The sequence below is a fragment of the Osmia bicornis genome, unplaced genomic scaffold (assembly GCF_907164935.1).
Source record: "Osmia bicornis bicornis unplaced genomic scaffold, iOsmBic2.1, whole genome shotgun sequence".
In the NCBI taxonomy this organism is placed as follows: domain Eukaryota; kingdom Metazoa; phylum Arthropoda; class Insecta; order Hymenoptera; family Megachilidae; genus Osmia; species Osmia bicornis.
In genome coordinates, this window is record NW_025791318.1 from 871,940 (window position 1) to 896,035 (window position 24,096).

The window sequence follows — 24,096 nt, forward strand, 5'->3', positions numbered from 1 at the left end:
GGATGCCCCGGTGCCGATCGTTGCTGAAGAAAAACGGCCTGTCCTCGTGGCAGGTCAGGTGGGCGTGATGACATCTAGGAAAAGCCACATCATCAATATCAACCCACCAGGAGGACGAAGAGGGGCACGGTCAACTGTGGAGATACGATGTCCCTGTCCTGGCCGTGCTGAAGTACAACCCCTGTCCTGGTAGCACTAGGCAGGCGAAGAGTGGCGCGGTCACGCCGGGAAGGCGCGATCCTGGAGGATGCCCCGGTGCCGGCCGTTGCTGAAAAAAATTCCTGCGTGTATTTCTCAGGTTTAAAATGTCCTTACCGCTAGATCGGAGGTGCAACGGCGTGGATCCGCAGATGCCCCATGTTACATGGCGTTTTTTGCGGGAGGACGGAATAATGCGAAATGCATTGAATTGCCAAAGCGCCGTTGTGGCTACGTTGGTAACCTGTTAGATATCCTAAAGGATGAATAGGTACTGGCGGCCCACACAGGGGAGAGGTTTTAGTGGGTAGTATATCCAGCCGCAGGACTGTCCCCTCTGGACTACCTGCTCAAGGTCGCCCCTTCTGGGCTGTGACCTACTCTTGGGCTAAACCCCACCCTTCGGGGTCGGGTTGCCAGGTTGCCCCCTTCTGGGGTTGCCTCTTTGGGTTTGCCTCCACCAAACGGGCGCCAGGCTGCCCCCTCAGGGCGGGTATGAGTCCCACACTGCCCGGGCCCTCACCAGCCGAATAGAGTGAATGAGGGAACAACCCGCGCGTGCGCAAATGCATTTCCTCTCTTATTAAAAAAAAAAAAAAAAAAAAAGGTTAGGTTAGGTTAGGTTAGGTTAGGTTAGGTTAGGTTGGGATTCCCGCTCGACGCGTCGAGGAGAGCGGACGTGTTTCGTGGTCGCTCCGCGGTCAGATTTGCAACGCGGTGGATAGTTGCTTAGATATTCGCGTTTTTTGCTAGAATCATTTTATTATATGTTCGGAAGTGCTAATGTGTCGTTTTTCAGTTAAATAGTGTATTAATTAATTAATAATCATCGAAAACGTGGTGTGCGTGTTACACGGCAGTTTGACGTCGTATTTCCGTTGTGCGGGGCGTTAATTATAAACATTTGACATTATTTAAGAACAATTCTCGTTTATTAAGAACGTTTCGTGGTGTGATTCCGTGTTTTTTGAGTGATTTTATGATTAATTTGTGATTAACTTGGTTAATGAAAGCATGCAGGAACTGACAGGTTCGCAAGATGGCCGCCGTAGTTGAAGAAAGACAGACGGCTGCACGCGCGGCCAGGGCCTTGGGTAGAAGAGGACAGACGATGAGAAACTAGGTCAACGGTTTGGTGACGTATTACTTTAATCTTTAATCTTTTATTGCGTTTTTATTCATTTGTTTAACGTTTATTGCGATGATTTATTAAGTGATTTATGTGAAAGTGCGTCGATATTTTTCGATATTTTTTTTTTTTTTTTTTTTTTTTTTTTTTTTTTTCTTTCGATCTTTTGTTATTATTAGTATTATTAATATTGATCCATTTATTATTACTATTTGGTTGCATGTGTTTGACTGGCACGTTACCCCGCTGTATTATTTAATTATTTTCGTTTATTAATACATTCGATTGTTCGATTTTTCGATTAATCGATTATATTATCTTGTTTTTCGGTGATTGTTCGAGGCATAGCCTTTCCATTTATTCTATCTGTCATTTTAACGTGTTTATTCTACGTATATTTTATTTTATTTTATTTTATTTCTATTTTCATTTATTTTCATGTTCGATTTATTATTTTATTATTCTATTGTTTATGGTGTATATCTTCTTCACCGTTCGCCGTCCATTATACAGTTATATTTCATTCCGTTTTGTATTTTTGTGTTATTCTGTGTTATTTGTTCATTTACTTATTTATTTATTTATTTGTTAGTTATTTATTTATTTATTTATTAAATACGGTGGGGTGATGTGCATTGATGATTTGTGCAACTCGCGTAATATTGATTATTGTTTATTTTATTCTGTATCATTGACGTCTCTTTCTTTATTTATTATTTATTTAATCGCAACGATATAATTATATAATATATAATGTGCTTAATAAATCTGCGCAATCTACATCTTGTTCCGTTATTTCATTGTTCAATTCATTTATCGTTCCACTGTTATTGCATTGCCGGTGTTGTTCTTTTATTTTGTTTTGTGAATCTTACCGGTTAATTATCGGTTATCAATGGTTTATGTCAGTGTATAATGTGTGTTCATGGTTTACTTGGCTTGCATTGCTGTTTCGTTGATTAGTTCAAGTTCATTTTCATTATCATTTCATTTTCTTTTATTTTCATTTCATTTTCTTTTATTTTCATTTTCATTTTCTTTTATTTTCATTTCATTTTATATTTGGACGAAGCAGCAGTGTAATATGCTTAAATGAATGAATTGAACAATCCGGGTTTTGTTATTAACTATTAACTATTAACTGTTTTTCTTTTAGTTTCAGTTTCAGTTTCAGTTTCGGTTTCGGTTTTGTTTTAGTTTTATTTCAGTATCAGTATGATTGTTTTAAAGTGTTGCGTGATGAGTGATTGATTGTGATTGTTTTGTGCTCTTGGCGTAGTCTGTTTTGTGTAGTTTATTGTTAGGTGGTGGGTGTTCATTCACATTCACTTTCCTTTCCTTTCCTTTACTTACAATTTTATCACATTCATGTTTTCATGTTTTCATGTTTTCATGTTTGCATGTTTTCATGCTTTCATGCTTGTTCATTTCTTTTATTCACGCCTTCTTACCTTCTTTATTCCTCTTAATCTTTCAGCTCCTTAACCGTCTCATTCATTCATTCATTGTTCATTCTCTCATTAATTCTGCTCAGTTCTGGTCAATTAAAGTTAATGAATATGATTTATTTATCTTGCTTTAATTCGCTTTCTGTGATGACAAAGTGGTTCTGTCTATTCAAATGCTTGATTGTGCGTGATTTTATTATAATCTTGTTATTTAAGTATCCTTATTTATTTACTTATTCGCTTATTATTTATACAGTCTATATACTGGTGTAGTGCTTATTGAACTACGTACTTTATAATTTATCTGGCTTAATTGTCGCTTTAATTACTTTATTTTGAAACGTCATTTAATAATTAGGTCTATTCGCATTTGCATTGACATGAGCATTTGTCATTCACCATTTATCATTTATAATTTATAATTTAGCTTATAATGTACCTTGCTGAGGAAATAGGGTGTTGTAGTTAATAAATTCTATGGTTATATATTATTGAATTCATTTCTTGTATTTCGTATCCTATTTAGTATATTCCATTTTGTTTTACATTATATTATGTGATTACATTATTTATATTATGTTGGTTACTGCCTTCATTTTGTACTTTATGACTTATGACTGAATAACTATTGCCTTACTTAGCTCATTTAGTATCTTTAATTGACTACTTCATTGTTTAGTTGTTCATTCTTTTATTCTACTCTGTCAATGTTCATTTATTCTGAAATGAATTGAATTAAAGTAATTGTTATGACTTAGTTTATTTATTTAACTCATGATGGTACAAAGTTCTGTAGTTCTGTAGATTGTATTAATATATTTATGATTTATTTCCATATGGTTATTCTTTATTCTATATTCTATAATTTAATATACTTATACTTATATATATTAATTTATCTGTGCCACATTATCACTGTTATTGCTATTTACTTATTTCATTATCGCTTCTTGATTTGGTTTTGATTGGTTGATTGGTTTTTGATTTGCCTGTGCATTCTTGATATTCATTGGACATTTTGATGTTCTTGATATTCTTTAATTCAATTTATCCATGATGTCTCTCTCTGGTCATAATGTTGCTCTTCCATGACGATGGGCTGTTTCTGTAAATGCAATTAATTTAATATTCATGTCACAAGTATGGGTTATTTCTGTTGTTTATAGTATGTTGCAACTACCTTACCTTGTTTCCTTTCTTTCTCCTTTTCTTTTCCTTTTCAGTTGCAATTCAGCTCTCTTATTTGTTATTTCGTTTAACTAGTCCTTGCATGCTGGTTTTGATACTGCTTTGACACATTGGGGTTGTGATTCTGTAAATAATTGTCTTTGTCATGCGTTATCACATCACTGATTTTACTTTTAATGGTTTTCTACTTTACCTTACTTGTACTTGCTGGTATTCTGCTGTTTCTCTCTTCCTTCCTTGATCCATTCATCCATTCATCCACTCTGATCAGCTGAAGTTGGTGATTTGATTTGACTTGATTTATCTTTATCTTACTTTATCTTAATTTATTTTAATTTATCTTAATTTTGTTATTTTTCTGTGATGCTGAATGGTTTTGTCTATTCAAGTGCTTTGAAGGTGCATGGTTTCTGTTTAATTCACCATTTTAAATGTTAGTTTTTAATACTCTACTTGTTGAGTTATTTATTTATCTCTACACTATACAGTAGCACAGCGTTAATTGAACTACGCAGTCTACATTTGATTTGATTTATTTGCTATTTACCCACTTTTTTGAAATGTCATGCAATAATCGGTTCTATTTGCATTTGCATTGACATGACCATTTATCATTCACCAAATACCGCTCACAATTTAACTTATAATTTACTTGTGTAAAGGAATAGAGTATTTCATTAATAATCTTCACAGTTATATTTTAGTGAGCCCACTTCTTGAATTTTGTATTCTATTTCATTATATTTCATTTGTTTTATGTTATATGACGTCACATTGCATTGTATCACACTGCGTTACTTTATTATTTATGGTGGTCACGGCTTTCACTTTATCCTTAACGCTTTCCTATTTACTACATTATTTAATTTCTTGAATTAATAACTTCACTGATCAGTGGTTCATTCATTCATTCTTTCATTCTCTCATTTGTTCTTCTTCTGAATTAAATTGAATTGAAGCTATTGTTATGATTTAGTCTAATTGTATGTTCATGGTGGTACAAAGTTTTGTAGATTATATTAACATATTTATGTTTACTTTTATGCGGTTATTCTATATTTAATACATTTAATACATATATATTTTATATTTTAATTTAATTGTGTCACGTTATCACTGACTACCACTATTTTATTTCATTTCCTGTCGCCTTCTTGATTTGTCGCCTGTTATATATCCTTGGATATTTTGATTCTTCTTCGATATTCTTTAATTCAATTAATTCATGATGTCTCTCCCTGGCATTGGTATTGCGTAGCCCTTTCACAAAAGGGTGACAGTGCCTTTCTGTAGGAATTAATGTGCATGTTATTCAGTTGTGCTTTTCATGTTTATTGTGCGTTGCCACAATCTTTATTTACCTTGCTTGTTTCCTGTCCTTGAGTTGGCAATCAGGGTTCCTTAATTGGTAATTTGTTCTTCTTATCCCTAACGAGTCTTCTTACACTGTTCTTGCTTCCTGTTGACATCCTTGTTTTGACACATTAGGGGTTAGGGTTAAGGTTATATCTCTGTAAATTCTGTCACCTGACATCTTTGAAGGTGGCTGTTCTATGGTTTATATTATCTATGGTTATATTATTTCGAAATTAACTTCACTGTAACTTCACGGTATCTTATTCTTTATTTTGTTTATATTACGGTTTATAATACAGTATATTGTGCTGGTTATTCTGCTTACGCATTTCACTTTACAGTTTGCACCCTACATTTTCTCTATTTTCTTGATTTCTTTTGATTTAATTTATTTTATTTTATTTTATTTTATTTATTCCGTAAATTAGTATTAGTTAATACTATTTAGTTGTGTGCTTGTTGGTTGTATGAGATTTACTTGATTACATGCGTTGTTACATGCGTTGTTTGATTTTATTTTATTCTGATTTATTTTGATTCTGATTTCATCTTGATTTATTTATTTGGTTAAGTGTCTTATGTTATTTGTTTGTTTATTCTAGTTTATTTATTTATTCGGCCTTTCTTTCCTTGGCGGTTGTTTTCCTTATTTTCGGTATTTTGCACAATTTGTTTTCTGCGTCGCGATAATGTGCTTGCGCAATGTGCCTGCACTCCGCGCAATCTGCGGGTTTATATGGGTTACTTCTTCCATAATTGTTATTAATCTGGCTTAATCTAGCTTTATGGTAGGTTCACTTTCTTTATAATTTATATTCAAATTATGTTTATATTTATATTCATATCGATATTTATATTTATATTTATTTTAGTTCATAAATGATTTACATAATAAATAATAATCGCAGCTTGACTCAGTTAATGGGCTAATGGATTTATTTTGACCTCGGCCCGTCTTGAAATTCAACTTGTTGCTTTTTGTCTGAGTATAATTACCTATATCTTTCGCGAATAAGCGTCGTATATCAGACTTATTTTTTGATGGTAAGCTTGATGATAAGCATGATTCCTAGGATTGTGCGGCTGCATGATGGAAAGGTCTATAGTCGGTAACTGTCTAGCGGATAACTGGCGCGTGGTAGGTAACCACTGTGCGACTGATAATTTGTGTGCCGACAATCGTTACGGAGTGAACGGCCGAGTATCATATGGTAGATGGTATATCTGCGAATGGTAACATCTTTGGTGCTGCGGTAGTTGCCGACTATGGATAGCTTTGCGGCTTATCTTCGAGCAGTATTGCGAGCTTTACTTACGATGCGTTTTGCTAACATTACCTCTCATATGTACTTTACTTCCGGTTTCATTGTGGTGATTTATTGAAAGTTTGTGAGGCATTTTCGCTTTTCGCTTTTGAATATTTATATACTCTGTAATTAATTGTTAATTGATTAATTTGATGGTTTGACGGTTAATTTGATGATGGCTGATGGTTATTGTGGTATGAACTGGGGAATTTTATAAACGTTTGGTATCTATATTCTTTAGGTTCATGGTTACGTTCTTTGCTTTTACTTTCCCCGGTTTCCTATCTTACTTCCTATCTTAGTTGACATGGTCATGGTCATCGGTCATCTGTGATGTGATGTGGTACGAAGTGATAAGGGATAAGTTTCAATTAAGCTAAATCAATTGAACTTTCTAATTTGAACGTGCGGACGTGATTGCCGTGACAGTGCGTGTTCCAGTATGCTACATTGAGACGCGTTGCAGTGTATTTGTTAAAGTGGTACTATTATTTGCTTATTTGCTTAGTTTTATGCATTATATTATATATATATTATATACAATTACTATATTATTATATTATATTATTATATCATGTTCATATTTGTATTTGTATTTTATCATATTTATATCCTTATATTTTATATTTTTATTTTATTTTTATGGTTAGGTTAATATTTATGCTTACTACGTTCAATCTTCAATCTTCAATCTTCAATCTACAATACACGTTTAGGTTACAATCAATTTATGATCAAATTAGATATTGAATGTATTATATACTATATTATATTATTATCCCAGACCTTGGATTGCATCCGGTTATTTGAGGTGTATTAGTGTATTAAGCCATACTTAGTTAGCACTATGCGCTAGATTGTATTGTAGTGTATTATATTATTATTATATAATTAACTTCTTATCTTATATTATATTATTATAATTGAGTAAATAAGTGTACAGGGTGACTAACAGTGGCATATGGCATAATGTATTGAATTGCATTGAATTAAATGACGTGATTCTGATTATTAATATGTGCTTGTTTATTCACCGTACCTGCTGTGATTATATATTCTATATTCTATATTCTATATGCTCTATATTCTTTATTCCTTGCTTTATTTTATATTCCTTTTGGGTCATTCTGACATGCTTCAGGAACTTCTTTCTCCAAATATATGTTCAGGATTCGTGTTTGTAATATCGCCCACTGCTCATTTGTAGCTTTTCATACCCCTTCAGGACAATGTTCTGCATGTTATGGCTAACGTAATTCCAGTACAGCTGTGACGGATGATGGATTTGTGAGATTTGAATATTTATAGTACTTTATGCAATCTTTTGTACATTATCCTATCTTAATTGCAATTCTAATTTTGATTTTGATTTGGAAAGTGTTAGTGTTAGTTTAGTATTAGTTGATATGGTGGGTGCTCAGAGAGGCATACGCTGCAGTAGTCTTTCTTTCTTGCATGATATAATGTCTTTATTGTTTTCTATACATATGTACACATATGCATCACGGTTCCTCAAATTTTCTTAAATTCCTGATTTTCTGGACGGTGGATCTCATTTGAACTTCTTATAACAATGTCTGGGTTGGTTTTGGTACTCATATGTTTTCCATATGTTTCTCTATTAATTGGGAATAAAAGGGGTCTTAATGGAATTGTATTATTTAAATTGACTATAATATGAGGAGTTTAATTAGCTATCTACATTAGTATACTTTATTAAATTGTTAAATTAATTAAATTTGGCATGTTTGCTACATATATAAATACATACGTACACAATAAATTTTGATCTATTTTCTTCATATCAGAGATTAGTTTTCTTCTACTTCCATATTTGGGTTAGGAACATTACAGTAGTATGCGATGTTTATTATTTGATTAGTTTTGTTTAACACGCGCTGTATTACATTGATTTACATTGATTCACTTTATCTGTATCAGTATTAACTTAAATTTAATATCATACTTATCGGAGCGGTATGATAATTCAGTAACAATATATATACGCAATTTATAACTATTTACATTGATTTGATCTGCTCCATGTTTTAGGCTGATATACGTCTCATGTTGCTTCTCATATTATGACAGATGGGTATTTTCCTCTCCGATTTTCTTCTCCTATTAATTGCTACGTTTTGCCTCCACTTTATTGGCTGGCGTAAAGGTTTCCTGCAAACAGATTAATATTATTGTTCACGGTTTAATATTAACATCTCACTTTCTGATGGTAATAGTCTATCTCTTCCTATTATGTTCACCATCATTCATGTTATAGGATATATATTGCTATTTGCCTTTATTTATTGATGATTTGCTAAAGATAATTAATAATGTAATAATTTAATTGTTGTTCATTGCCTGCATGTGATGATTTGATTGTTTCTTCACCATCTTTGCTTGTTAATCAAGTTTGAGGTCACGGTTGTGGGTAACGTTCCTGCAAGCAGATTTAAGTAGTTTCAATGGTCCCGAACAGTAATTTCAACTGTTAGTGTTACATTATGCTCACCATATATTTCTTCTTTCTTCTTTCTGCTTTTATTTTTAGCCGATCTTCCCCTTTTGAAGATGGTGCTTTTCCCATTAATTGACAGGATAGGAATATATTATGTATTGTATACGATTGGCGTTAGCACCATTAATGGGCCTGCTCAAGTTTTATGTAGCTCGTCTTCTAAGCACATTTGTTCATTGCAGGGTTGTTGGTTACACGTAGCACAGTCTGATCACAATCTTGATGGACTTTAATTTATACTATTTTGGTTGTCTTGGGTAGCTGGACCTCGCAGGAGGGATTCCCAGCTTCGCTGGCTCGACCACTTCATATGAGCTCTCAGTTCAATTCTTATTATCTTATTATCTGTAATTCATCTTGATAATTTTAATAGATGATTATAAGGAATTCCTCACGCATGCATTCATTCATTACATACATGCATTTACTCATTATGCTACTTGACGACCCTTTCTTTCTTCATGGTGATCTTGTCTCTTCAATGTGGTGATGCATGTGTCTACTGTGCATCAGAATCTGTTGTTTCTGGTTATGTTTTATTGCCCTTTACTGCTGACAATAATTATCAGCGTTTGTGTTTACCTCATCTCTTATGACTGGTATCTGCTATCTGTTGTCTATAATCTTTTCTTTATTTACATTCTTTACATCCTTGGTCTACATTCATTTTCATTTTAATTGTATTGTGTGTTGGTACTAAATGTTAAAACTCTTTACTGTTTACTATTCATTTCATTTCCTGCTGATTGGTTACTTGGCCGTATGTTTGACGTTCCAGCTTTTAGAGGTTTTGTTGGTTATATGCTTGGCTTGCCTTTTATGCCGAGTTCACATGTGCTCGCTTGCTTACTCTAGTACTATGCATCCTATGTTCCGTTCACATGTTCGCATGTTCTTAAATGTGTTCTCAAATGTTCTCATGTGTGTGTGTGTGTGTGTGTGTATATATGTATATATGTTTATATTTATATATTTATTTATTTATTCATTACTTGCTTACTTGTTTGTTTATTACTGATTATTACTGTTTACTGTTACTGTTTCTTTCTTTCCTTATTTTAACGGTTTCTTATCTGTTCCTTTTGACTTTTCATTAATTGCATTGTTGCACTGGATGCATATATATGTTGATTCCTTGTGGTATTTTGTGAATCTGTTATTCAGTTATGTTTAATAATCATCATGTTCAATTATGCTTGCATTCATCTGTCATCTTCATGGTCCGTCTATGGGTCCACCTATCCATGGGCTTCATGGGCTCATGGATTATTATTCATTATTCATCATTTATCATTTATTATTTATTATTTATTATTATTTTGTTGCTTTATGCTCATGCTTATCATGAGCGTGTGAGTGTTTAAGCGTCTGTGCACGTGAGTGTAAAGTGTGTATGGGACAAGTCATCGAGGATTGCAGCCTACGAAGATATGGCACGGCCAACTGGGAAGTGGATGTCCCAGTTCCTGGCCGTGTTGAAGAGCAAGCCCTGTTAAGCAGGTGAACACATGGCGCGATCACCCGTTGAGCAGGAGCTCCGGTTCCTGGTCGTGGCCGAAGAGAAAGCTCCTGACCTCGCTTTGCAGGCTGGTGAAGACATGGCGCGATCACCCGTTGAGCAGGAGCTCCGGTTCCTGGTCGTGGCCGAAGAGAAAGCTATCCTGACCTCGCTACGGCAGGCTGGTGAAGAGAAGGCACAGTCAGTGCGGGTTGGTGTGATCCCTGAGGATATCCCCCCGTTGCTGACCGTTGCCGATGGCGCGATCACCCGTCGAGCGGACGTGCTCCGGTTCCTGGTCGGGTCGAAGAGCAAGCCCTGACCTCGCATTTGCAGGCTGGTGAATGGATGGCGCGACCACCCGTCGAGTTGGGTATCCTCCGGTTCCTGGTCGTGGCCGAAGAGCAAGCCCTGACCTCGCATTCGCAGGCTGGTGAATGGATGGCGCGATCACCCGTCGAGTTGAGTGTATCCTCCGGTTCCTGGTCGTGGCCGAAGAGAAAGCTTCCTGACCTCGCTACGGCAGGCTGGTGAATGGATGGCGCGATCACCCGTCGAGTTGAGTGTATCCTCCGGTTCCTGGTCGTGGCCGAAGAGAAAGCTTTCCTGACCTCGCTACGGCAGGCTGGTGAAGAGAAGGCACAGTCAGTGCGGGTTGGTGTGATCCCTGAGGATATCCCCCCGTTGCTGACCGTTGCCGATGGCGCGATCACCCGTCGAGTTGAGTATCCTCCGGTTCCTGGTCGTGGCCGAAGAGAAAGCTATCCTGACCTCGCTACGGCAGGCTGGTGAAGAGAAGGCACAGTCAGTGCGGGTTGGTGTGATCCCTGAGGATATCCCCCCGTTGCTGACCGTTGCCGATGGCGCGATCACCCGTCGAGCGGACGTGCTCCGGTTCCTGGTCGGGTCGAAGAACAAGCCCTGACCTCGCATTTGCAGGCTGGTGAATGGATGGCGCGACCACCCGTCGAGTTGAGTGTATCCTCCGGTTCCTGGTCGTGGCCGAAGAAAAATCCTGTGCTTTATCGTACAGGTTGAAAATATCCTACCGCTTGATCGGAGGTGTAACGGCGTGGATCCTCAATCCCTTATAGCTTGATTGTGCGCATGGCGGATTGAGGGTGGACGAAAGCGTCGATGTAAGCTAGGGAGCCGAAGCGCCGTTGCGGCTATCGTTGGTTCATGTTATATATCCCCAAAGGATGAAACGGTTCTGGCGGCCTACGTTAGGGGAGAGGTTTTTAGTGGGTAGTGTATCAGGCCGCGGATGCCCCTTCTGGGCGCCGCTAGGTCGCCCCTTCTGGGCTGTGACCTTATTTTTGAGCCCACCCTTTAGGGTAGGGCTGTCAGGTTGCCCCTTCTGGGTTGCCTCTTTGGGTTTGCCCTCACCAATGGGCGCCAGGCCCCCCTTCAGGGGATACGAGTCCCACACTGCCCGGGCCCTCACCAGCCGAATAGAGTGAATGGGGGACAACCCGCGCGTGCATAAAGGCATTTTCCTCTTCTATTTAAACAAAAAAAAAAAAAAAAAAAAAAAAAAAAAAAAAAAAGGTTAGGTTAGGTTAGGTTAGGTTAGGTTAGGTTCCACGAACCTACCTGGTTGTCCAGGATAGGCGGGGAGGTGATACCCCGACGTGGCGCGTCCCCAGGTGGCGGATAGGGGAAGGCTCGCCACGTACTCTTCGGAGTGCGTGGAGGGTAGGAGTGAAATAAAATAGCTCCCGCGGACCAAACACCGGAGTATAACACCTTGAGTGATGGACCAGACCGACGAAAGAAAATATAAGAATCACGACTTGCAAGTGGGAATTGAGGAATATATACGCTCTTCCTTTCTCCCCCTTTCTTCTTTTCTTTCCCTTCTTCTCTCTCTTCCTTTTCTTTCTTCTTCTTTCCCTTTTTCTTTCCCGTTTCCCTTCTCTTTTTCTTCCTTTTTCTTCTCTTTTCTCTCTTTCCCTTTCCACTCTTTTTTCTTTTCTCTTCTATTCCTTACTCACATTTTTGGGCGTGAGGTGGTAATTCAAACACGACACTGTTTTTTTCTCCGGGATGGTTTCTCCGGCGACTGTCGCGACGTTTTGGACGGGAATTTATCTACGACAACTTGGCGATTCCTGTGGACAAATTCTAAAATTAATTTAATTAACAATGGACAACAAAAAGAAACGAGTAAATACTTACGGTGCAGGGGGAGTCGGAACCCTCAGTACCGGCCCGAAAGGAGGTGAGCCAGCAGGCCTTCCCGGGTCGTCATCCGATGACTGTGGCGCACAGGAGGTGGAGCACCAGGCCACTGTGCAAAAATTGATGTCTGGTGAAAAACCTGAAAAACCTGAAAAATCTAGAAACTTGAGATCGGCTACTGACGTGGAAACATGGTTTTCTAGTCGACTGAAGAAGGAGACTTTTGGGGGATCTGGTGAGATCCGAAGTATGCAGCCACCGGAAGAGTTGGACAAGACGCTCATGGATGAACTGGATGATATATCGACCTATACTATAGATGACTCGTTGATAGAAACGACCCCCGTAAATATGGAGCATGAAAGTGTGGTGGAGGAAAAAATTGATCTGTTCATAAGTACGATGAATAGTCTGGTACGTTCCTTAGTGGAAGTTAGTACAATTGTCCTGAATATTGATAAGAAGGTATTAAGACCATCGGCCACGACAGCAATCCAGAAGATGGACACCTGTGTCGGAAAAATGGCGGATGTAATGGACCAATTGAGCGTCGCCCGGAAAGCGGACAAAAGGCTAAGAAGAAAGGTAGTACAATCCGAAAGAGCTAAGGATGAAGTAGGCAAAGAAGGACTAGGAAGGGGCGTCGCCAAGGAAACGCAGACCTCACCCGGAATGGAGTTCCCTCCGTTACCCCTGAATACCGGAAATAAGAGGAAGGAGATCTCCCCTGTTTTGGCGAAAGAGGGGAAAAAGACTAAGAGGGTAGAGGCCCCCGCCTCCCTTGGACCTCGTATTAGGAGAGTTGAGACTGTTAACACAGGCATAACGGAAGTAGAAGGAAATAGAGATTCTAGAGCGGTCGAATGGGAGCTCGTAAAGAGAAGGAAGAAGAGACCGATGCCGGGAACTCCAAACCTTGTCCCGGATACCCCTACCTTTGGTACCCCGGTAAACGATAAAAATAACATGAAAGGGACGATAAAACGTAAACGCATAAAACCGCAAGCTATTGCGATCAGATTCGAGGCAGGAACATCCTTTTCTGAAATCCTTAAAAGAGTTAAGAGGACGGCAGGACCCTCGCCAGAAGGAATAAAGGGTGTCCGACAGACAAGGGCGGGCAACCTTTTACTTGAATTCTCCCCAAATGCGGACGTAGAGGCTTTTAAAAAGACTATTGAGGGCAAGCTTGGAACGGAGGTGACCATTTCCAAGCTCCAGGAAAGGACCGACTTGGAGATCAGAGGGATAGACCCTGACGTAGAGGGAGAGGAGATCCTGTCCGCTGTCTGTGCCGAAGTAAAATGCCCAGAGAATGAAATCCGACTAAAAATTCTTAGAACAGATCCTCGTCGTAATAAAGTAGCCGTGGTCGAGGGTCCTGCGGCTGCCCTTAATACCTTAATTGATAAAGGGAAAATTAAAGTGGGATGGACTATCGCAAATGTGAGAGAAATACCTCGGATATTGCGATGTTTTAAATGTCATGCGCTCGGGCATGTTGCGGCGGCGTGTAAGCGCTTCCCTGCACCTGATTTCGTCCTTTGTAGGCGATGCGGAGCCGTAGGGCACAGCCTTCGTGAATGTAAGGAAGAGCCTCGCTGTAGGCTTTGCCTAGAAAAAGGGGCTAGTGTGGATAACGTTAACCACGTGGCTGCCTCAGTGAAATGCCCTATATATAAAGAAGCCGTTAGGGTAAAGAAATTAAATTCATGAAGATCTTACAGATCAATCTAAATCATTGTAGAACAGCTCACGACCTTATGATGATTACAGTGGGGGATTGCGAAGCCGACTTGGTGGTGATCTCGGAGCCCTTTAGAATCCTGGAAGATTGGTATACTGACCAGACTGGACGTACGGCGATTTTCGTGACTAGAAAGGGTGGTGCTTCCAACCCTGGGACGAAGATCTCGTTTAAAGACAGCGGTTTTGTAGCAGTCGAATATAGCGGATTGTTTATTTTCAGCGTATATGCCTCCCCAAATGTGCCCCTCCAGGAATTCGAATACTTCCTGGTGACACTGACAACGGCGGTGGAAGCCTGTAAAAATAAAGGACACGGTATTATAATTGCAGGTGATTTCAACTCGAAATCCCCTTTATGGGGATCTGATAAGTGGTGTGCTCGAGGTAGAAGTCTGTTCGAAATGGCTACCTCTACCGACTTACAACCAATTCTAACCAAGGGAGGAAATACCTGCGACCGTGGTGGGGGATCGAAGATCGATATAATGCTTTGTAGTAAACAGGTGGTAAAGCTCATAGCTGACTCTGAGGTTTTGGACATTTTTTCGGCTTCCGATCACAGATACTTGTTACATGTTATAAGCGCCCCTGGCAAGGCGAAGGTGACAACAGGCGCTGCGATTCTTGACCTAAAAAGAGGCAAATTAGACGAGAAGAGATTCCTCACCCTATATCTAAAAAAATATAGTAATGAAAGGCAGGGGATACTTACCAGACGCAACTCCATCGCGGACGTTGATGATTTTATTACAGATTTGAATAAAATCATCAAGAAAAGTACGGTGCTGAAGACCATTAGCCGCAGAAAGGGCCCTCCTGCACCCTGGTGGAATGAAGAGGTTGCCAAACAGCGTAAGGAGGCTTCGGTTGCCAGGCGGCGATACATTAGAGCGAGGAAAAAACATTGTAATGAACAGGAAATTGACAGTAAGCTGAAAGAATATAAGAAACAGAAGAAAGAGCTTAATAAAGTAATTAGAATAGCAAAACGAGAGAGTTGGTTTAGTTTCCTTCGAGAAGTAGATAAAGACATTTGGGGACGACCTTACAAGGCGGTGATGAAATCAGTTAAGGGTAGAGCGGCCCCAGAAATTCTTAGCGCTGAAAAAGTCAAAGAGGTGGTTAATAAAATGTTTATCTTACATCCTGATAACACGAGACCTCCCACAGTCGTAGGAAGCAGAAACACCATAAATGAAGATACAACACCGGACACGGCCCATATCACAATGGAAGAGGTCATCAAAGCAGCTGCTCGCTTAGCTCCTAAGAAGGCACCAGGACCCGACGGGATAACCTCAAGAGTGGCCAAAACTATAGGTATCGAATCCTCTGAGTGGATGGCATACATCTTTGATGTATGCTACTCGCAGGGGTACTGGCCGAAACCTTGGAAGACGGGGAGATTAGTCCTTCTCGCAAAAGGTAAACCGACATCCAAAAAACCGTCGTCCATCGAACAAGAAAAGTCATACCGGCCCCTGTCGATTATTTCGTGTGTGGCCAAAATGCTAGAGTATATCGTAAAAGAAAAAATATTGAATACGCTCACCCATTGTGACTTCGCCCAAAACCAATTTGGATTCCGAAAGGGCCTTTCCACCTTGGACGCCATGTCTGAAATCACAAAGCACAGTACTAGAGCGAGAAGAGATTGCCACCATTGCATGCTAATAATGCTGGACGTTAAAAACGCGTTCAATACGGTCAGATGGTCCAGCATTATTAGATGCCTGAAAGAACGTAAATTTCCCCGAGTATTGGTAGAAATGATAGAAAATTATTTTAACGACAGGTGGATTCTGTATGAGGGAGATGATGAGTACTCACGCTTTCAGGTTTTCGGGGGGGTTCCCCAGGGCTCCGTGATTGGGCCTCTGTTGTGGAACATCCTGTATGATGAGCTGCTGAAAATGCAAATGAGAAAAAATGTATTCCTGATTGGATATGCAGACGACATCGGCATAATCATAATTAGTGATAGTTTGACCAAGTTGATCCGATTGGCTGAGTCCACTCTGAAGAAGATGTCGGTTTGGTATACCGGCGAAGGACTCGAGCTTGCACACCATAAAACAGAGGCAATTTTGCTCACTGAAAAGAGAACACCAAAAGATATCATATTTAAATGTGGTGATGTGGATATTAAGGTGGCCTCAGAGGCCACATACCTTGGGGTTACTCTGGGTAAGAATTTAGGTTATAAGACACACATAAATATCGTGTGTAATAAGGCTTTAAAGTATGCTGGTGCACTATCACCATTACTACCAAACACACATGGAGCCGGTAACTTACCCAGAAAACTTTACTACAAGGTTATTGAGTCCGTAATAATGTATGCGGCCCCAATCTGGGGAACTGGCTTAAAAAGAAAGGGTAATGTTAATATTATAAACAGAGCCCAACGTACTGTACTTCTTAGAGTGGCAAGGGCTTACCGCACGGTATCCTTCGATGCCCTCTGTGTCTTGACGGGGCAGGTGCCATTGGAACTCCTGGTTAAAGAAAGAGAGAGAATATTCAACAAGAGAATCATATTACGCAGGGAACTCAGTGAAAAAGAGAAAGAAGAGGAACGAAATATTACGTTACAAAACTGGCAGCGTACCTGGGATTTGTCCAGTAATGGTAGGTGGACGTACAGATTGATCCCAATTATTAAGGATTGGATTACGTGGGGCCCTGAATACCTCGACTTCCATTTGACGCAGACTTTGACAGGACATGGATGTTTCGGGACATTCTTAAAGAACAAGGCAAAGAAACAACGAAGTGACAGCTGTTGGTTCTGTGAGGAGACATCTGATGACCCGGCACATACTTTGTTTGACTGCGACCGTTGGTGTCTGGAAAGATTACATATGAATATCCAGCTCAAAGAGGATTTAGAAATAAATAATTTTATTACCTTTATTAAAGACGATAACTCCAGACCAATAGTACTGCAATTCATTATAAAAATCCTAAAAGGGAAACAAGATTATCAGAATAATGTGTTGAAAACCTAAAATCTTGGTATATATATATAAATAGGATAATGGACAAGAGGATCTAATAGTAAAAGTGGTTATACTGGAAGTTTAAAGCGAGCTAATATGGGGTAACCTTAGTTTGGGATGATGACCAAAGCTACAGGACGATTAAACTCGTCTCAATGCACGTGGCCGGTCCGTAGAAAGCCCCCCCCCTGAAGTAATGCTCATATAGCGGTGCCGGGGGTGGTTGGTGTATCGGACAACATGCGGTCGAAATCGAGGAAGGGTTTTTAGTGGGTATGCCAGTTATAACTGGGAGTCCCACACTGCCTGTTGGCGTGCGTAATGCATTTTCCCTTCCTCGTTAAACAAAAAAAAAAAAAAAGGTTAGGTTAGGTTAGGTTAGGTTAGCTTAGGTTAGGTTAGGTTAGGTTAGGTCAGGTTAGGTTAGGTTAGGGTTAGGTTAGGTTAGGTTAGGTTAGGTTAGGTTAGGTTAGGTTGAGTTCGGTGCGGGTCGCTGCAGGAGTCGGACGTGCGGTGGAGTTGCTCCTGGATCGGGAGCGAAAATAAGAAGTTTTAAGTGAAGTGAGGAAAAATAATACACTTCTAACTACTTTTTGTATATGTAATTTATTTATTAAATTAAGTTTTACGGAGGAGAAAACGAAAGGGTGGTAATAACGTGCTATCCCTTTAACACAGAAGGGTTACAGACTGAATGCGAAAGGGTACACTTAACAAATACAGGAAATCATGATAGCACTCCACATATCAAGGGAAAATTAAATTAGAAAGGGTGTAACTTAATACCAAAATGAAAATAAATGATAGGAAACGATGATCGCGACCGTGGATAGACATAAATCTGTTAACGGAATGAGGAAAAACTGACAGCGGTAATGGCGGAGACGGTTACGGTGACAGTTACGAACATGCACACATTAAATGATGTCAGTTTCAAAATATACAGACAATGAAACCCGACAAACTGATACTAGACAGAAAGACGAAAAGCAAACGTAATGACAGGTAACACTGATGCGTATTGACAAGAATCCGCCATTAAAATTAAAACTAAAAGTAAGAGGAAATTTAAACTGCAATGGCGGATGGCGGAGGTACAACGAACACGAGGCGTAACAAACACAAACATAATAAATTGGTCAATTACACAAACAAGGAACCCCCGGTATACACAATACACAAGACACCACTACACACAACACCGGGCAACTTAGATTAAAGCAAGGATAAACAGAAACTATAAGGTAAGTGAAAAAACTATTAAATTAATTAATTAATAGACAAGAAGTAACACGATCAGACTAGCACGCGAAGGAATACCGTAAAAGAAGGAAGTTGGGGGCGCAAGTGAGCCTAGTAGACGCAAGCGGAATGCGCAAACGAAAAACAGTAAAGTAGTTAGGCTCACAGGCACCCGCAACCTAGGAGAAAAATAGAAAAAGTAGCTAGACTGGCAGGAAATACTAGAAAATGTTTAAAATTAGAGGGGGTGTGTAATAAAAATTCTAGAGGACATAAAACAGTAGAATAATAGTATATATAGCTATAAAAAACAAATAAAAGAAAGAAGGGCTCCCCAAACATGGATACTATATACGCCAGTGAAAGGGTACGCATGCGTAGACAATGAAACATAAACTGCGCAGGAACGGAAGATGCGACGCGAGATTTGCAGCGCCACCGCAATATAGTACAGTAGGGCCACGAAATTGTGGACCTCCACTGGAAATGTTACTATAGTGGCAACGAAATAAAGATCCACCTATAAGAATATAAAAATACAAAATTAAACGATATGACGAGAATAACATTTCAATTTAAACAAGAAAATAAATATATATAAAGGGGGAAGGGCTAAACGTACGATCGAACAATCGACGTTAGACGTAATATAATTAATGCACAGTGATCGTATACATAAAATATAGTTTAATAGAGTATGAAAATCATGATACAATAGTTTATAAATTGACCTATAATAATAAAAATGCACGAACCAACTACAAATAAAATAAAAATCACCTAGTATAGTTCAGACCCTGAGCACCGAACTCCACTTTTCCTCCAAGGGGTCCTAGCTTAAGGTGTGAGGTACCGTGCCGAGAAGCCCGTGGCTACAGGGACCAAAATTGTGTAGCCATGAACGGTCCCTCGGGGGTACCGGCCGCCCCCCCGAGTAATTTAGGCTTACTTGCGCAAGGCGGCTCTGCGTAGGTGGACCAAAAATTCCGACCACACTCGTGGGACTAAATATGAACAATTTAAAAACAATCAAACAAATAAAAACTCAAATCGGACTGGAAAATAAGGAAACGAAAATTGGCAACGACAAGGTAACGAATATGAACACGGAACAATATAAAACTGAGGATACGTGCTGGATCAGCGCAGAAAATGAAACGAGGAAAAAGCAAGTAGGCTCAAATGAAAAACAGAATTGGAATGAGAAAGGGCAAAACGACCCAATACAAATCTTCAGGCCGACGCGGACGCTATCAAGAAGCCCAGCGCGAATAAGCCAGGATACTTTATTGGCGGATGTAGTTTTAACAGGTGATGAAGAAGAAAATGTCTTCGTAGAAGAAGAAAGAATTAACAAAGGCCAATCTGAGAGAGAGACGGAGAACGAAGAAACAGGAGGGTTGGGATTAAAAAGCAAATTGGGGGGAGTGGACACTACCCTTATGGGGATCGAGCAGATCCTAAGTATGGTCAAATCACATAATGACACAGTCCTAAATTACTTAGAGAGGGTTAAAAATGCAAACCCAACCGCGTTAAAATCGAGCAGGGAAATGAGCATAGAGTTAAGCAATGCAAGGGACTTAATTATGATTACTGCACAAGTCTACAGGGAAGAAAAAGACAAGCAGGCAGAAAGAGAAAGAATAGAAGAGGCAAAAACAAAATGGATTATGGACAATATGAACAATCTAAGTAAACGTATAGACAAAATAGGAGAAAAAGACGAAAAAATAAACAATATTCAAAAAAGAAAAAATGTAACACCTCCGGAATTGGAGTCAATGACGAAAAAGACAAGGGTTCAAAGTAAAGAAGGCAGAGCGTTGCCTACTATCAAGAGGGTGCAGATAATCAGAAACGGAGAAGGGGCCTCATCTGACTCGGAGTGGGAGACTGTAAAAAGTAAAAGAAGGAGAGATGAGAACAAAGAAAGAAGTAGGTCGATAGTGACTACAGGGGATGTAGAAAAATTCAAAGATAAACACCGGCAGAGAATAATGACACCAGCTAAAAAGAATGAAGCGATCACAATTAGCGTAAAGAAAGAGAGAACTTTCGCGGAAGTGACAAAAGAGTTAAGACAAGGGATGGGATCAGACGTTAAAGGAATCAAAAGGATCAGACAGACTAGGACCGGAGATATTCTAGTAGAGTTCGAAAACAAAACAGATAGTTCTGAGTTCCACGAAAAAGCAAAGGTTGTGATGGGGGACAGAGCGGAAATAAGGAGGCTTAAACCTAAAGTCACAATAGAAATACAGGACATAGATCCGGCAGCTGACAAGATAGAAGTACTAGAGAGTATAGCCAATGAGGCTAAAGTAAAGATAGAAGATCTAATCTGTAAAAACCTTAGGAGTGCGTACATGGGAACCCAGGCGGCAATCGTGGAGGGACCAGGTGATCTGATGAGCAATTTACAAGACAATAAGGTGAAGATTGGGTGGGTCTACTGTAGGGTTAGACAATTACCTACTGTCATACGGTGTTTTAAGTGCCACAATTTGGGCCACGTTGCAGCAAGGTGCGCGGCAGTGCCCGAAGGAATTACTATATGTAGAAGGTGTGGCGGAAACGGGCACACAATGACGGAGTGCAAGACAGAAAAAGCGAGGTGTAAAATTTGTGCAGCAAAAGGAGCAGCAGAGACAGAACTCAACCATATAGCAGGTTCACTAAAATGTGCACTGTATAAAGAGGCAGTCGGGGGGAAAAACAGAAGACAATAAAATTCAACGTTCAGATACTTCAAATAAATCTGAACAAATGTAGACTTGCACAAGATTTACTTGATAAAACAGTAAACAAAATCAATCCAGATATTGTCATGATAACTGAACAAAATAAAAGTAGAAGCAACTGGTTCAATGATGAAAAGGGTGATGCTGCTATCTGGATCACAAACAAAGGCATGGAAAAGGGGAAAAATATAAAAGTTCTAAAACAGACAATAGGAATGGCGGCAATAAGCTATAATGAAATACTAATAATAAGCAGCTATATATCCCCAAATATAGATGATGAGACGGTGGATAGCAGATTAGACGAAATCGCCACTGTAGTAAGAGCCAAGGAATGGGCTGGTATTGTGCTGGCTGGTGACCTAAATGCCAAATCTCCGTTATGGGGCAGCAGCGTCTGGAACCCTAGAGGAAGAAAATTATTAGAATTTCTGATGAGCGAAAATCTATCCTACATATATACAGAAGGGGGAAATACGTGCACTAGAGGAACGGGATCAAAAATAGACATCCTAATAACAAGTACAAATTTAATCAACAAAGTAAAAAACAGTACGGTACTCACCGAATTTACGGGTTCAGACCACCAGTATCTATACCACATAATCAATGATGGTGAATCTGAAAAGAAAATAAATATTAAAAATGAGGGGATAGAGCAAACTCTAGATGAGAAAAAATACATAGAAACCTTCTTAGATAAATTCGGAAATAGGGAGAACATAGAATACAAGATCGGGGACGGGGTAAATAACATTAAGAATATCCTACAGGAAATAAATGAAATAGGAAACTCCTGTATGAGTATAAAGAGGAAAAGTCATAAAAGAAACCCGGTACACTGGTGGAAACCAGAACTAGGGAATTTAAGGGAGAAATCAAAAAAATTGCGGAGGAGGGTAACTAGATTAAGAAGGAAAAAAGAAAGGGGGGAATTAAACATAGCGGAAAAAGAATATAGGCAGGCTAAGAAGGATCTGAATAGGGAAATCAGAAATGCAAAGAGGGAGTCTTGGGACAAACTACTAGAAGCAGTCGATAGGGACGTCTGGGGGAAGCCGTATAAAACTGTAATGAAACAAATTAGGATAAGTACACCCCCAATTAAATTAGACCTAGAACAGACGAAAGAAGTAATTGGAGGGCTGTTCATGCTAAGAGATATAGAAGAAGCAGGGAATAATACTATAAATGAGATAGAGGAAGAAAATGAAATAGTAATAGGTGAGGGAGAAAATGAAGGGATGGGGGAAGAACACATCACAGAGGGGGAAATAATGGCTGCCTGTAAAAAAATGGCGGTTAAAAAGGCACCCGGACCGGATGGGATAACGGCTAAAGCAGCTAAAGAGATAGGGATAGGAGCGTCCCAGTTCTGGAAAACCCTTCTAAACAAATGCATGGACAGGGGTTACTGGCCGGCGGAGTGGAAGACCACTAGATTGGTCCTGCTCCCCAAAGGTAAGTCGTCGAATAATGGGGGGGATATTAATAAAATAAACCCTTCAGATTTCAGGCCGCTATGTATAGCGTCAAATATTGCAAAAATATTCGAAAAAATAGTTAAAAATAGGTTGCACGAAGCTATTAAGGGGAATGACCTGTCGGCACACCAGTATGGATTCAGGAAGGGACTTGGCACCGTCCACGCCATGGAGGAAGTCATGGAACACTGGGACAACGCGAAAAAGAAGGGTAAACACTGCCTACTAATACTACTAGACGTAAAAAATGCGTTCAATTCTTTGAAATGGAAGAGCGTAATAAGAGAAATGAAAAAGAGAAAGTTTCCGAGGAAAATAGTGGGGCTGATAAAATCATACCTAAACAACAGATGGTTGGTAATAAACACGAATGAAGGCCAGGAAAAAATACAGGTATTCGGGGGAGTCCCACAAGGATCCATTATAGGTCCATTCATGTGGAACCTGGTTTATGATGGGTTATTAAAGATCAGGCTACGGAAGGATGTGTACTTAGTAGCCTTCGCAGATGATATAGGGATCGTCATTATCGAAAAGAACTTGGAAAAAATGGCCGAAATGGCAAACGAGACCCTGAAGGACCTCATTAAGTGGTACGAAAGTGAAGGACTGCAATTAGCTCCACAGAAATCGGAAACAATATTATTGACCGGAAGGAAAAATCCTGAAGGCATCGTAGTGAAGATAGGAGACAATCAAATCCCAGTCTGCAATAGGGCCAGATATTTGGGGGTGGTCTTTGAGTGCAATCAAGTGTTCAAACAACATATAATGACAGCAACAAATAAGTCTAGCAAATATGCAGTACAATTAAGCATACTGATGAAAAATACCAAGGGAGCAGGGAACAAAGCTAGAATGCTGTATTATAACGTAGTAAAATCAGTAGTAATGTATGGAGCCCCGATATGGGCAAGGGCCCTAAACTACAAGATAAATATAAACCTACTGAGGGGCACTCAAAGGCTGCCCCTAAAAAGATTATGTAAAGCATACAAAACAGTATCTACGGAGGTAATGTGTGCGGTTACAGGGCAGATACCATGGGA

The 24,096-nt window shown here is 39.4% G+C and overlaps 2 protein-coding genes and 2 long non-coding RNA genes across 8 annotated transcripts; 1 reads left to right on the forward strand and 3 right to left on the reverse strand.

Annotated features, from left to right (window-relative positions):
* Positions 1-3,516: 3,516 nt before the first annotated feature.
* Positions 3,517-5,842, reverse strand: LOC123988973. The gene is made up of 4 exons (XR_006830358.1): positions 5,325-5,842; positions 4,157-5,250; positions 3,961-4,087; positions 3,517-3,880 (listed from the first exon to the last, which is right to left on the reverse strand). It is a non-coding gene; the product is annotated as an uncharacterized LOC123988973 (long non-coding RNA).
* Positions 5,843-12,663: 6,821 nt separating this feature from the next.
* Positions 12,664-14,641, reverse strand: LOC123988979. Its single transcript, XR_006830365.1, has 4 exons — positions 14,552-14,641; positions 14,286-14,440; positions 12,824-12,935; positions 12,664-12,756 (listed from the first exon to the last, which is right to left on the reverse strand). It is a non-coding gene; the product is annotated as an uncharacterized LOC123988979 (long non-coding RNA).
* Positions 12,756-14,731, forward strand: LOC114882391. Its single transcript, XM_029199277.2, has 2 exons — positions 12,756-14,521; positions 14,603-14,731. Exons 1-2 carry the CDS (start codon positions 12,791-12,793, stop codon positions 14,630-14,632), a joined length of 1,761 nt encoding a protein of 586 aa, XP_029055110.2. The 5' UTR covers positions 12,756-12,790; the 3' UTR covers positions 14,633-14,731.
* A 47-nt stretch (positions 14,732-14,778) lies between these two features.
* On the reverse strand, positions 14,779-19,248 carry LOC114882392. Of its 5 annotated transcripts, none has more exons than XR_006830348.1 (11): positions 18,725-19,248; positions 17,487-17,541; positions 17,400-17,424; positions 17,187-17,321; positions 17,017-17,073; positions 16,874-16,940; positions 16,566-16,669; positions 16,406-16,482; positions 16,128-16,192; positions 15,027-15,507; positions 14,779-14,870 (listed from the first exon to the last, which is right to left on the reverse strand). XR_006830348.1 is itself a non-coding variant. In XM_046289716.1 (8 exons), the coding sequence occupies exons 1-8, from the start codon at positions 17,529-17,531 to the stop codon at positions 15,461-15,463; spliced, it is 705 nt and encodes a 234-aa protein (XP_046145672.1). In that variant the 5' UTR covers positions 17,532-17,762; the 3' UTR covers positions 15,358-15,460. The 5 variants fall into 5 exon arrangements, 2 of the variants coding, with proteins under 2 accessions (XP_046145672.1, XP_046145673.1); XR_006830347.1 differs by lacking the exon at positions 18,725-19,248 and adding an exon at positions 17,684-17,763; XR_006830349.1 differs by lacking the exon at positions 18,725-19,248 and having other exon boundaries at positions 15,027-15,204; positions 15,288-15,507; positions 17,487-17,762.
* Between the last annotated feature and the right edge of the window lie 4,848 nt (positions 19,249-24,096).